The sequence below is a fragment of the Varanus komodoensis genome, unplaced genomic scaffold (assembly GCF_004798865.1).
Source record: "Varanus komodoensis strain SLA01 unplaced genomic scaffold, ASM479886v1 scaffold13_3, whole genome shotgun sequence".
Lineage (NCBI taxonomy): Eukaryota > Metazoa > Chordata > Lepidosauria > Squamata > Varanidae > Varanus > Varanus komodoensis.
This window is the reverse complement of record NW_025335409.1, coordinates 10,275,893-10,289,194: the sequence shown is the minus strand read 5'-3', so window position 1 is coordinate 10,289,194 and position 13,302 is coordinate 10,275,893. Positions and strand designations below refer to the sequence as shown.

Genomic DNA, 13,302 nt, shown 5'->3' with positions numbered 1-13,302 from the left:
CCATCTACTTGCTACCCTTAAAGCTCCTTGAGGGGTTGGCACCCAGAGGAAGGCCCAGAGGCTGAGCATTGTGTAGATCAGAGGGAAGATCGGGGTTAGGAGAGATGCTCTGACAGGTATTGTACTTCTAATCTGTGTAGGGCTTTACAGGTTAAGATCAGCACCTTGACTTGGGACCAGAGGCATCCAGGCAGCCAACTCAGGCAGGCCAGAACTGGTCAGGCAAAACTTCTGTTTACAGTAGCATTGCTGATTCTCCCTTTCTAAAGCTTGTTCTTTGGCTTAATCATTCCATCTTTAACAATATTTTTCACAAATTTTCTTGAGACCAATATGTGGAGTTTCCAATTAGCAGTTTACCACATGATAATTTGAACCATCATACAAAACCCCAGACAATGTAAATTCATTCCATATTTCTTGGATAGGCAACAGGATCTGAAGTAGAGTGAGAAGCTCAGTTAACTTGCTTACATAAATACAGCACAGAGATCTGTTGTTATAGTTAGAGAAAACATCCAACAGAACTTTATGTTCTTTAGAATGAATTGCTTTAACAAAAAGTAAAACTTACATGAAGGGTATTGGGGTGTATATCGATCAAGAAATTCACTGAAATTCAGAAGAAATGCAGTGTTGTTGTTTGTTGTTTTCACGGGACTACAGTAATCTCTAGAAAAAAGAACAGATTTTAAATTTGTTTTTAATGTATCAAAGAAAATAACTGCCTATATGTCTGGTTGTGCATATTAGAATTTGCATATCTTCTGCTACCAAAGAACAGCCTCTCTGATACTTGCTGTCATGTAGCAGGGTATGGACAAGTAACCCAGTTCTCTGGGTTGTTCTCTGGGTTGTTGACAACCCAGAGAACTGCAGTGTATGATTCTATAGGTTGAATGCCAAAAACAAGGAAACACAAAAGTGAGCTTCTTTTCTCCCCATGATTGGTCTTGAGCCAATTAGGAAAATACCTTCCTAACACAACATCACACTAATAGAAAGGACCATTACAGACAGTGGGGCCACTACTTTAAATTGTGAGGCAACATCACAATGGAAGAAGTGTTTTGCACATGTTCCTTGATGCTGTGTCAGGTAATCATTCCCCTAGAGCACAATATTTCTGGCCAATTCTCTGGTTCTACTCCGCGTGAGACTATTGTTTTCTGAACAATACAATGTGCCTAAATAACAGCCTCTGTTCCTTTACTTTCTTCTTCTGAGATAACTGATCTTAGAGCTAACACTGCTCTAATTCTCATGTATACACACACAAAACAAACAAACAAACAAACAAACCCTCGAATAAGCTGTCCCGTAAAGTTCCACTTCTATCCAATTTCATATACCTAACCTCAGACAAATTTTTCCAAGAACCTTCCCACCCTACCACTGAAATCTCTCCGCTGCCATGAAAACTGGCTGGTGCTGGACCTTGGTGAACCTCAGCGGCAGACTGTGGGTCCAAGTCTGGTGGGGCTCCAACTGCAGCACCACACAGAATGGATCAAAAGGTCAGAGGCAGACGACACCACTAAAGATGGGCTTCTGGTCATGATCCAGAGCAAAGAAGCAAGGATTCCAAGGGCCAGAGACAGATGGTGCAGCCCATGGCAAGCTGGAAAGGAGGCTGACTCAGCAAAGGGACGGCAAGGCGAGGCTAAGCAGGCCATAGTGTAGTGGCAGATTTCGAAGTGCTAATCAGGAGCAGCCCCAGAGCCAGGCCCACAAGAAACCAGCATCACAGGCAGTTCTCTTGTGTCATGTTAACAAACCGATTCTAACCGTTTTCCTCTCCACCTGGAGCAGGTCTTTGGTAAAGCTAATGGGTTCTCATTCCTAATATCTAATGGCTCCCCATTGCTAATAGGTCTGTCTAATGGACAAGTCATTTCCTTGTCCTTCCCACCTATTGTGAGTGAAGCCATGCTCAGGGGAAGGGAGAAAACTGAGGAGGTTAGTAGGTATTAGCCTTTCTGCTGGTAAAAAAGCACCATTGCAACATCACTGTGCCAAAAGCAGCAGGAGTCTGTGCAGTCACTTCTCCCAAGGAAAAGTTGCTGTGATGGAAATAAGCCAATCTCCACCACTGCCCAGGTGACCAAAGGAACCACTGCTGATGATGTGGGAAGACAGTGTGCCTTGTTTCCAGGATTGTTTGAGGAAGCACTCACTTCCTTCCACGCCAGCAAGGGGTCCTGCTGGTGCAATGCAAACAGCCGGGCACCGGGGGTGCTGGATACTGGAGCACTGGATACTGTCTTAGGGCTCCTCTCAGGTTTACCTGTTCTATCCATGCCTTAGTGCAGCCTGCATACATGAGCCACTGCATGGAAGAGCTTCTGCAGCCCTGGAACCCTCATCCTGCAGGGCTGGATGTGTTAAGTTCTCTGTGCTCAGGATTTGCATGGCAGCATCAGGAGCAGTATGCATTGAGTTTGCCCCTCGATGTTTTGTTAATGCATTTTGTTCAGTTCCCAATGCATTTTATAGCCTAGATCCTATTCACACTTGCAAAATTACTTGCCTGGACATATATTGCATGCACCAGGAAAAATGACCCACCTTGGGGCTAAAAGTGTGTATCCGTAATCGTCAAAGCGATCTAGCTTCAGAGTTTCAGCAACTAAAAAGATGAAAATGCAACATCAAATAAGCTAAATTAGCATCTATAAGCACTGAGCTGTTTGGTGATTTCTTTAAAAAGCCAAACCAACTGAATAAATTCCAAGCACTAAGCCTGTTCTTAGGACTTGCTCAGACATAAGTATCCTGGATGAACAAACCGTGGTAAATTCAACCAGAAAAGAGAGATTGTGAGCACATGCTTCCCCTGGCCCCCTCCCTTCTGCATCTGGAACTGGAAACTGTGGTTTAATTTTACACTTGGTCTTACTCAAAAACTGTGTTTTAAAGTAATCTTAAAGCCAGGGGAGGAACTAAGGGAAGTATGTGGGCTTGACATTCATTCTTAGCTTACTAAACCTGAGCTGGGATCAGTAACATTCAAACCAACCTAAAGTGCTTATCGTAGGATACACCAAGAACTACCTGGCAAAATATCACAAAAGCTGATGTTTTGCAGGTTTAATGCCAAGCACATGTAGATATTTAAGGCACAAGTATTAAATGCGTAGCAGCTAGGCACCAGTAGAGATTCCTTCCCTAATCAATATTTATCCCAGCATGGATATTCTTGTATTAGAAGAGGAACATATCTACTTATCATAAAAGGACAACATATAACCAGAGGCAATCTTACAACTGGTGCAAGTTAAAGGTGGCACATTATTGACTCACTACGCATGACCATACTTTAATTGAGCTGTCAGACTGCCAAGCCAAAACCAAAAGTGCTTGCAGAATATGCCATTGTTGAAAGATTTTACTTTGCATACATTCATTTCAGGGTTGTTTAAAACACGTATGTTTAGGGGCCAGGGAAATGAGTTTCTTCATGAAAAGAAGGCAAGTGACATGGTTAAACAAACAAGAAGAGTGCAACAATAAATTGGAAAACATACTTTAAAAGAGGCATCGTGATATTCTCTGTCTTTATAATACCAAGTTGGCAAAGGGGAGGCCCTGATATGAAAGATACAAAGGACAGCATCCAGGAGGAATGGAAATATAAGGAGGAAATATCAACAGCAGTAAACAAAGGGAAATTGAGCAACAAGAATATACTTGCCCTTTGGGACTGTGATAATCCATCAGAAAGAGAAGGCAGGGAAACAGAAAAAACAGGGTAAAGCAAAAGGGGTGACAAACCAATATTTTATTCAACCAGCCCCTTGAATAAAAATATTGTGGCATAAAGAGAGATCAGAGGTTCCTTTTTTGTACAGCTGTGCTCTGGAGAAAAGACAAACACCTTTGAAGACTTGAACACATGTCTTCTGTCAATTATTTCTTTAATGTACCTTCTATATACTGCAGCTATTTCAAGGGTCTGCAAAAAGAAGATACTGATTCACGGGGCCCCTAACAAAATCAGCCCAGAGACATTCATCTTGCATTCACATTTTACAAATTGCTCCCAATTTCAGAATGTCAGGAAACAAATGACGGAGCATGGTGTGTCCCTAAAAACATCTATCCATCACATGCCTACGAAGCAGCTTGCAATCTAGTTGTGATCTAGCTAGCAACACAGGGCCAATCATTCATTATCTGGGACAGCTATTTGGGATATGTAACTGCTCCCAAGTCAGCAGTCTACTGACTTGAGTAATCTAAGATGTTGAGAATGCACACAGTGGTACTGGAGACATACAAAGCATGGCAATGTAGGAGGTCTTCACTAAGACCTTCAGCAACAGAGAGAACTGCCAAGTACAAGTACAATGCCAAACCATAAAATAGGCCAAGCAGCATGACATGTGACCTGCTAAACCCAATCAATCAAGAGAAGAAATTGGGTAGTCTTTCCCCAATATATATATAAGACTTCATAAGGATCAAACTTGATTTCATTCCTCAGTGGATGCTCAATGTTTAAGGTACACTTGGCAGCAAACAAAGCTTTTTCAACCCTATGTTTACTACTGGAAATTAGAAACAGGGGTGGAAATTCACAAGGAAGCAGCAGGGAAGAACTAAGCAGCAGGGACTGGTGAGCCCTGCTGATGGATAGTCGGCAAAAGGATTTGTATTATTACATTTCTATGTCGCCGAAAAGTCGAAGCTCTTTGGTCTGTTTGTAAATGTGGGGTTGCATTTGAAGGCAGAATGGAAAATGATGTAGGTTCAAAAGGCAGCTGCTTGGTTGTAAAACAGGTCTAGGCACTGGAAATGCATCATACAAGTGTCCAGAGCTTCATGGACTTTGGGTCTGTTTCTGAGAACATATTGGTTGTTGTTTACTTGTAAAACTGCCCTTATCTTGGTCTCTGGATATCTGATAGAACCCCTTTTCACACAGCAACCTGCAGGAAAGCTCTGCTTTGGGTGTCCCCAAAGGGTATCAACAGAGGAGAAAGCCCTTTTCAGTAGCATTGCCTTGCTCATGAAATTTCCTCTGTGAGATGTTCATCTTTCTGCTGCCAGAGAAAGACTTTCTAGTCTGTATTTTAACCTGTTTCAATTGCTGCTTTTAAAGACCATATGTTGTTTTTATGAACATGCGTTTTGTACTGTACTGAAGTAATCTGATGCCTATTTTATTTTGTAATGTGAACAGCCCTGGAAACTGCCCCAGTTGAAGGACAGCACAGAAACCTATCATATTTTTAAAAAGAGGATTACACACCTCACCTGCAGTTTCTTCAGGTGCAAGCAGTGCACTCTCTGGGCCCTGCTTCTCTCTTGCAAATTGCCCCACAAGTGGGAATCTTGGTTGGCAATCCTGCATTGGCTGGGGGTTAGCATGTCAGACTGGGATGTGGCAGATCTGGGTTCCAGTTCCCACTTGGCCATGAAGCTAGATGTGTGACTTTGGGCCATTCACTGACTCTCAGCCTAACCTACCTCACAGGAAGGTTGTGAAAATGAAATGGAGAGGCCATAGGTGATTCTTAAAGCAGCCTTGGGTTCTCTACCCCCATCAAAAGTGAGATAGAAACATAATAAATAAATATTGCATTCAGTGAAGCCAAGGCATGAGCAAATCTGTGCAGTATTTAGCAACACAGATACACTGGAAACATGATTATCATTGTCACATGCTCCTTCTCATTCCAGGTACTACAGAGGAACCTCTAAGGGAATATTTTCTGACCAATTCAGTCCAGGCCAAATAAGCTTATTTCCAAAGGAATCCTAATGACACACCTTCACAGTTGCATCCACTCTGATCACACACACCACAGTATGCAGTTTTCAAAGCAATCCAGCTACAACCCCAAACTAAGCAAAATTCATTTAATTTAGGATAAACTACTACATAACGTGCTGCAGCTACAGTGCGTGATACAGAAGCAGAGCTGCTAAATTTGTGCCTGGGCAACACATTCCTTGCAGGTGGGCTATGCAAAACATTAGCTATCAGACCCTTAAAAAGACAGCAACAGAGGATACGCAAAGCAATGATTTGGTAGGTACATAAGCAAGGAGATGGGATAAAGGTTCACTAGTGCAACTAGGGTAGCAGAACATATTCTACTTGCGTAGAATACTTTTTGTACCTTGCACATTCACACAATGACTTAGAATCATTGCTGCAGATTGGGGGTCACATCATGGAAACACTAGTGAATTTCACAAACTTCATGGCTCTCAACACTCTGCTTCTTAAAAGAAAAGAAAATTCTACATACTGCACAGTAACATTCCAAATCTGAAGAAACCTTGAAGGGACTTACATTTCGCCTGAATTAGGGCTTCATTAATGGTGGCTTTAATATAGTAAAAGCTGTAGGATGGCAATACCAAAGCCAAACTGTAGAGGAAAGACAAGCACAAGCAGTGAAAACAGAGCCACATGTCTTCATTGCCCGTGGCTTCAGCAGCCCAATATTTCCCCCAGCTTTGATGTGAAATGGAAAACAAGCCACAAGATACAGACACACAGTTTCATGGAACACATTTATTTGGCCAGCTACTTCACTACTTCCATTTACTGCTTTCAGCTCTGTTGCATCCAAACCCCTGCAAATACAAGATGGAATACTGAAGTGAGATGTCTTCCTACTCCAACTTGACTTTTACGGATGAATCACCCCTTTTTTTCTTTAATGGCCACACTTTTTTGAAATTTAGTATTGATGGGCAAGTGAAAAGTTGCACATGAGTTGAAAGCACTAAAAAGAAGGGCAGGCAAGCCGGGTGTCCTGTTTAATAAGGCAGCTATTGCTGTTTCCTATGGACTTTTCATGCATTGATGTAACTGAGCGCTACATTGTTTTGGTGGGACAGAATATGGCCATGTGGAATTTCCAAGGATCCCATTCATTCCAAAGGAACACTAGGAACCATGTGAGTACCATACATCCTGAGGGAAATGTTACCTGAACATGTGCATTTGCCTTAGTAACATTTGCTGAAGGCGTATTGTTTACACGGGTCTGGGAAATGTTTTGTGGACCAAAGACAAATTGGATATTTCTGCTTCTATGCCCACAGTGAAAGTTTTTCTACAGCTGGCAGACAGCAAATGTCAGTCAGTTGACATGTTGCAGTTGCTCTAAAATATTTCCAGACACAAACAGCTCAAGAGCTTGTGCATGGCCCATACATTTGACTTTGTTTTGCAAGGCTTCAAGGCCTAATTAAGACACATCCGATTCGGCCTTATGTTTAATATATAACTTATCTAATACTCTTCATAATAAGCAACCATCCCTCAGAGACCTTGTGTAAATGTTGCAAGAGGCTTTAAACTATTCTCAGGGAGGCACACTTTTCATTTCTACCACTGTGGCCTCAAGTTTCATTAACATGTAATAGGATTTGTGTGTGTGCCTGCATGCTTGAAATTTCATAATAAAAATGAATTAGAAAAAAAAAACATGGGAGAGAACTGCATGATTCTTAGGATTTCCTGGAGAAGCTGGCAGAAGTTAAAATTAAAACAAAGCAGTAGAATATTGAGCCACACATGAAGGCTTTACCATGTGATCCGTGCATGGTAGAATGACTAATTATTTGATGACAGCTTTCCACAAACTCACCCCAAGGGAAATCAAGAGAGGCTTCCCTGCTATTAACAGTTACTACTAAACAGAAACTCTAATTAAAACCTATAATGTTATGTATAAATGTGTGTGCTGCACTGTGGGTCTCATGAGAGTTCGGTGCTGTTCCTTCAGCTGACAAAAACCAGCTCAGAAAGAAATTGGACAAGACTTTGAGGCATACGTATGTCAAACAGATAACTAGTGTTCAGTGGGGTGGAATAATAAGACAGGAAATCACCTGCTTAAAATTCTGGATAAGAAAATAGGAAACCATGGTTGCTCATGATGGATGGCTCGTATCAGATTTTGGCATTTTTAAAAGACCCACCATCTAATAACATTCACTACTTAAGTTTAAGTGATTGTCAGAGCATATGAATAACCAGGAAGGAGGAGGATGGGATGGACCCTCTGTCTCAAATTATTTCAGGCACAGAATCTGCTTGGGATTGTTTCACAGCTTGCCAGGTGGCCTGAAGAGCAGATCTTTGGCTCCGTGGGTAGACTCTAAAAACAGAAGAGTGGCATTTTACTGATTTACTGAGAAAATGGCTAGGTTTTGTTCTTTGGGGGCAGTTGCTGTGCTTTTCTATATGCAAAAAACAGAAATTAATGGTTAGTTTAGGATGGCCGATTTCAAGGGTAGTGAAAAGACTATTTTTTCTTTGAAGCTCTCTATTTGAAGGCTCTTGGTCCAAACCCCGTTTTAAGGTGGGGAACCATCAGAACCACAGCTTATTAACACTTCATTGCCTGAGTAGCAGGCAGACGCATGGGTTACAGTCTTCCCTACTGTCTCGATATAGATTGCATTCTATTTAAATAATGCTGATTTTGACATTTTTATCAATCCATATAAATTAGCATATGCACATTTAGACAAATCATTTTTGTTGGTGCATTTCCTCATTTTTTACTTAAATGGCCATCATAGGATAGCTGCAAGATTTTTTTTAAGAATTGCACTATCATTTTACTTTCTATACATGCTTGAACAGTGTAGCTTGTACACATGCACTAAAGGTATAGGCTTCCGAGTTCAGCCTAGCTCCCATATGAAATGGCAGAGTACATTGCATTTATTTATTGATTAAATTTGTATAAAAGCCACCCATTAGTATTATGTTTTCTGGGAAATCATTACAATTTAAACCTATCTATCTATATACTGTAAGAGAACAAGCGGATAGATGGGGCAGAGAACTGGGCGGTACCACCTGTAGAATTTGCTGACCCATTCAATCCTCTGCACAGCAAATTGAGCCTAGACTAGAAAGCAAGCATAGACTCATCTCACCCTAACTTCCAACATCAGCCTCAGCAAACAAAGTTTCGCTGTTAGCTCAGCTGCTGGCAGACTCTGCCAAGATCAGCATGTTGGTCACTTATTTGAGTCTCCGAAATCAAAGGTCTGCAATTTTTCCTGGGGCAGGGGGTGGAGTATGTTGAACATTTTATTTTATTGCAATTCACTAACAGCTCCTCTTTCCCAATCTATAATGTCAGATTATTGGTTATATAGGCATCTGTCTGTCAGAGTGCTTCCAGAAGAGGATTTTGTTATGCAATTGTATTGATACATTTGTGGAATTTGATGGCAGTGATGTTTTCCATCCGTAAACTTCCTGTGTTTTCCCTCACTTCCTCCATCTTTTTTTTTTTTTTTTTACTATTGAATAGCTATTACGTGGAGGAAGATGGAATGGCAGCATATTGCCTTTTGACTGGTACTGCCAGGAGCCATCCATCCAGGCACACAGCTTCAATTACTTTTTATACAGGGGTACTTGGGTTCATCAAAACACCACAGGAAAAAGAGGCACATAAATGGAAGGAACTGAAAATGCAGCAAACAGAGAATGGCCCAATTACAGAATTATACCCATTTTCTCAATTAACCTGGAATTCAGGAGGAGCAGCACTGAATACAGCTTTGACACAATGCAGAAGCAGAAATCTGCTCACACCTGCTTTGGGACTGAACAGTCCAAAGAGGGTTCTGCAAGTCAGGCTCCATCATAGAAAAAGCCTGTCTCTCTGGTTGTCATCTGACTAAGCACGGAAGGAACAGCAAGGCATCCAGTGACAACCTTAGCAAACAGGCCATTTCATACAGGAGAAGCTAGTGCCTGTCCTAGGCTATTCATTGGAAGCTCATAATTACTGAAAGCCCACATAAGCTTTTCTGAGCGATAGTAGACAAGCTCTGACATTCTGACATCTGCTTAAAATTCAGTGCTTCGCAGAGGTTTTCCCTGAAGTATGACCCAGCCAACTCTGGCTCACAGTACAGACAAGCATGTGTGGTTTTATTTCTGATTCACTGTCTCACATTGCTTTTATTGCTGTATTTATGGTTGTTTTCATGCCACTGTATTTTTGTTCACTGCTTGAATATATCTGTGGAAAGTGGATATAAATCTGAATAAAATATAATACAAAGATGTGTACCTGGTTAAGGAAACAAAAATATTTTTGCCAGTGGAAACACTAAGAACTTTTCCCAATTCCTACTTTATTACCTGTAATCAGTCCCATTCACAGCTGTCCATGTGTATGTTCTGTTTCCTTTGTCAATGTACCGCTGCAAAACATTGACCAAGACTGTCATTTTCTAAAGAACCTCTGGAAAGCTTAACAAATAGAGCTTAAAAAGCCTACAAGATCCAAAAACAATTATTCTAACAGAATCAATTACATGGCAAATCAGCACATTTTATTACATTTTCCCCCTTTAGAATAAGACCTACAGTCCTTTTTGAAAGGTGATTTGCAAATTTAGAACATGTGTAGCAGTCATTTATATTCTTTTACGTCCAAAAGATAAAATTACTCAAGAATGGTGAAGCTTAGTAAAAATCAAACTTATATATTCAATCTAATCTTTTCCAGACTGCAACAGCTATTTTTTCCACCCTTCATTTTGATCAATTAGTTACCCTGTACAATGAAAAAAAAATGATACCAGTGACACATCCAAATAACATTTTCCTCTGCACACCTTAAGACTACTGCCAATATGATAAATGTGATATACATAAGGATATGAGAAGCCCTGCTTCACATCTTGGCATGACCACATATTATTTGTACTGAAAAGCACAGTGATAATTATATACAGTTTAGGATTCAACAATGAGCAGAAAATCTTGCACTATCCTTTACTATTATATTACAGAACTTTGCCTATGAATATACAAGCATCCTTTCACACCTAGAAGAAAAGTGTCAAGGAAGAGCTCTGAGAATAAGGGAAGAGGAAAATACGTATATATCTTTTTCCATTCACAAGAAAAAGGTCTGGCTTAACTGTGCTTTATCTGAGCAGAAACCCATTGGAAATCAAGGCCAGTATAACAAGTCACTTTCGGCAACAGGGTTTCCTCCAGGATAGGAAAAAAAATGCTTTCTACTTCTTTTATGAACACTGCAAACTTATACAATCTTTTCAGGTGTAAGTCTCATTGTATTCCATGAGATTTACACTCAAATGCATACAGGACTCTAGCGTCAATTGGTTAAATATGGACTTTGAGAATGGTTGCATGTGCAAGGAAAAATTCATTTAATTTAGACCACCCAGACCTCTGAGAAAAGTCACTACTTTTTCCATTAGTATCTCCCATTCTGTTTCCTATTGAAAAAACAGCACTTTCACCATGCCAGTGTCTTTATTTGTGCATCCGCAGTACAGCAATGCACAACATGGGGTAGGCATACCCATGCCTATTTATTTTCTTCTCTGTAACCCCTTGTGCTCTGTTTGTATAAGGCACTCCTACCTGAAGTGAGTGATTTTCCCAGTGTCCTATCTTGTTGAAAAGTCAGACTTGGAAAGGGAAAAAAGAGGGCATTCTCATGGGAAGAGAGGAGACTGGAGAAGCCAGATTAGAGCTCTGAAATGCCACAATGGCTACAGGGGTGTCCCATGGCAGGGGCCTTGCCTTGAGGAGCCCATGGTGGTGGCATCACTGACATGGGGACACCTGTGGGCATTTTCTTCAAAGGAGGGTGGAGAAGAAAGGGAGGACAGCTGAGGAGGGAGGAGAACTTCTGTGCTGAAAGGAAGCCAGAGAGAGACTCCCATCCAAGCCACCACACTTCAGCTCTGCTTCATAGTTCAACAGCACAACTTCCTGTCAAGCAAGAATGAGTGAGGCAACTGCTTCACAATTGCTTGTTGTGCAAGTCTAATCCATCATGCTGCAGCAAAGGGAAAAGGGAATCAGGGTCACCCCATCAGCTGGGTGAAAGATCTCAGTGGTCACTCCCACCAGCCATTCCATCAAGCTTCATCAGAAGGTGGTTGCTCTGGGCCATTCCAGTGGCAGCTTTAGTGTATTCCTTTTATCCTTGAATCATCTCTGTTCCTGCTGGCTATTCTAAAAATGAGCATTTGAGTTTAAAAACTGGACCCTGTGTTGGGTTTCCTTCTCTGTTCATGACCCCTTTTTATTTTTGCATTGAATTTTTGGGCCTGTTTGAAGGCAGGGAAAGACATTTTAAATGGATTGAATGTAAACTTGAACTGCAGATAAATCAATCAATCCCACAGTGTTGCCTGGGCTTATTTTCAGGATATGCAGATTCCCAAATCCAGGCAGTGCCTCAGCCTCTCCTCCTCACAAGGAAACAAAATACAGTCAGATGACCAAAATTTGCCATCTAAATGTTTTTGAGGATGGGGCAGGGAGAGTGCAGAAGCAACCTTTGCCTCTTTGCACCTCTGGCACATGATCAGATGCCTTTATAAATAAATAAACAAACCACACTTTAAAATATGCATTTTCAGTAAGAACGTTACACATTGCAGATTGACATGAAAATGGAAGGGCAGAATGATAGGTAAACATACGTGAAGGTGATACTGATAGGACATAGGCGAATTCCACCAATGCTACTCCCTGACCTCGCTCTGAATGACCTTAGTTGTCTCTCCAGTGCTTGTGGGCATGCACAATTTTGCTGTAGTTCATACAATACATGAGCATGAACCACTTGAAGTACCAAAGGTGAGCACAAGTCTGCAAAAAATATTCACCAAAGGTTGGCCATGTTCTTGCATTAATCTCATTTCTGATTCCCAGTTCAATTTCTACACATTTCCACTTTAGACTGAATCAGGTTGCTTTCATCGATGCTGGAAGTGTGTACAAATCTCTGCAAGTTGGCACCCATCTGCCTTTCAAACAAAGCAACTCAGGACTGCCAAGGTCAACAGGTATCAGGCACAAGATGAGCAAAGTTAAGATTTGCATGAACGTCACTCCTTCTTCCACCCTAAGATGCCAGACAGCAGAGCCAATGTTAAAATTAACAGAAGCAAACACATATATGGACTTCTTCATTTTGGGCTAGCTGTATTCTCACATGGCTCAGCTGAAGCATAAATGGATACTACTGAAGTACAAGTTTAATTGGGGACCTATCAATTCACCTAATAATACAATGAATGAATGAATGAATGAATGAATGAATGAATGAATGAATGAATGAATGAGAGGCTACATGGCAGAAAAAAATAGAAGTTCCTCTGATACCATGTTGAGATTTAATCAGTTACTACCTCCCAGTGGAATGGGGTTATTCAGTTTTCATCATTCAGAACTATAATTTCTGGCCAGCTGGAGCATATTTCAATGTCATACTCAGAGTCAAAGATTTATAGGAATGACTGCGATAA

General features: G+C 41.0%; 1 protein-coding gene across 6 annotated transcripts in view; it reads right to left on the bottom strand.

Annotated features, from left to right (window-relative positions):
• CACNA2D1 (calcium voltage-gated channel auxiliary subunit alpha2delta 1) overlaps positions 1–13,302 on the bottom strand; it is a 452,873-nt gene that overhangs the window by 35,519 nt on the left and 404,052 nt on the right. For all 6 annotated transcript variants that reach the window (XM_044423417.1, XM_044423419.1, XM_044423424.1 and 3 more), the window contains 4 exons: positions 10,142–10,203; positions 6,306–6,382; positions 2,569–2,629; positions 575–672 (listed from right to left, as the gene is read on the bottom strand). In XM_044423417.1, coding sequence (XP_044279352.1) covers positions 575–672; positions 2,569–2,629; positions 6,306–6,382; positions 10,142–10,203 — 298 coding nt within the window. The remainder of the gene's footprint in view (positions 1–574; positions 673–2,568; positions 2,630–6,305; positions 6,383–10,141; positions 10,204–13,302) is intronic.